We start from the raw sequence: 1196 nt of genomic DNA, 5'->3' as shown, positions 1-1196 counted from the left end.
AAAAAAGATTTCTAAAAAAAGAAATTACAGTGTATGGTGTTTTGTCTTACAGAAGTGAATGGCATGGATCAGGAAAACCCTACTGGGGAAGAAGAGTTAGCAGTGCTTGCTTTGTATAAAATGCTTCACCAGTGTACAGGAAGGTGAGACTGTGGCCCCCTGTGGCGGGCTTCCCTGGACATTAGTGGTGGTCAGCGTGCGGAAGGAGTTCGTTTGTTACCATGGGGAAGCTGCTGTCTGTCGGCAGGTTTGGAAAAAGAAGAGAAGAGGCAAGGTTGAGCTGCAAGACCTGACGTAGGGCACAGCGGGCAACTCTTGGGGAAAGGTGCTGACTGCCGTGCTGCCTGGTCGCCTCTGGCTGACTGCCGCACTGCGTGTGCCTCGCATGGGCCCGGGTGTCGATAAACTTTGGAGGGGCCTTCCCTGAAGCAGAGGTCACCTCCTTAGGAACCCTGAAGCACCAACTGAGTCAGTACGGGCTGTCTTTTAAGATAACACCCAGGAGCAGTAGAAGTAAAATCACAAGACTGTCGCATACTATTGGCTTCAGAGGGATCGGGTGCAGCAGTTTCACTCGGGTTTTTTAAAGTGTATGTGAAGAACCTTTATATGTGCTTGTGCTTTGGCTAGGTTATCCCACTTTTTAGGATATGCTAAAAAAAAAATAACATATAAGACCTGTAGGCACATAAAGATAGGCATGCTGATATTATTTTAGCCAAGGATTGAAAATAATCTGGGTTTGCCCCCGGGAAATACTTTGAAGAGTTAGGAATAATGTGTTCCAAAATAAACTTGTTAAAAATTATGACATTTAGGGCCAGGGAGATAACTCAGCGGCTTGAGTGCCTGCCTGGCAAATACAAAGTCCTGAGTTTGATCCTTGGTACCAAAAAAAATTTTTTTTGGTATACAGTGTTCTGGGAAACGGTTCATTTTAAATTTCATATATTGAATTTGCAGACAGCATGAAACTAGTTTGTCTGCGTGATGCCTCCTGACACGAGACACTAGACTAGCTGCTTGCTCTTCCTTTGCTAGATTGTTCCTTGTGGCTGTAGCACTCCTGCCAGAACAGCATTGGAGGCTGGCTGGTTGGTCATACCTGCCATCCTGCAGTGGTCTTGGCTCCGCCAGCCTGGAGTTCCTCACTGTCCAGGCTTCCCCTGCACCTGGTGGTTGCCTCTGTTTGCACA

The 1196-nt window shown here is 46.9% G+C and overlaps 1 protein-coding gene across 1 annotated transcript in view; it reads left to right on the top strand.

Moving 5' to 3' along the window:
* Window positions 1-1196, top strand: part of Ubr2 (ubiquitin protein ligase E3 component n-recognin 2) — a 129778-nt gene that overhangs the window by 117099 nt on the left and 11483 nt on the right. The window contains exon 34 of the mRNA XM_023721233.1: window positions 31-145. Coding sequence (XP_023577001.1) covers window positions 31-145 — 115 coding nt within the window. The remainder of the gene's footprint in view (window positions 1-30; window positions 146-1196) is intronic.

Source organism: Octodon degus, unplaced genomic scaffold, assembly GCF_000260255.1.
Source record: "Octodon degus isolate 3935 unplaced genomic scaffold, OctDeg1.0 scaffold00005, whole genome shotgun sequence".
In the NCBI taxonomy this organism is placed as follows: Eukaryota; Metazoa; Chordata; class Mammalia; order Rodentia; family Octodontidae; genus Octodon; species Octodon degus.
The sequence above is the reverse complement of the archived record's forward strand: the minus strand, read 5'-3'. Positions and strand labels throughout refer to the sequence as shown.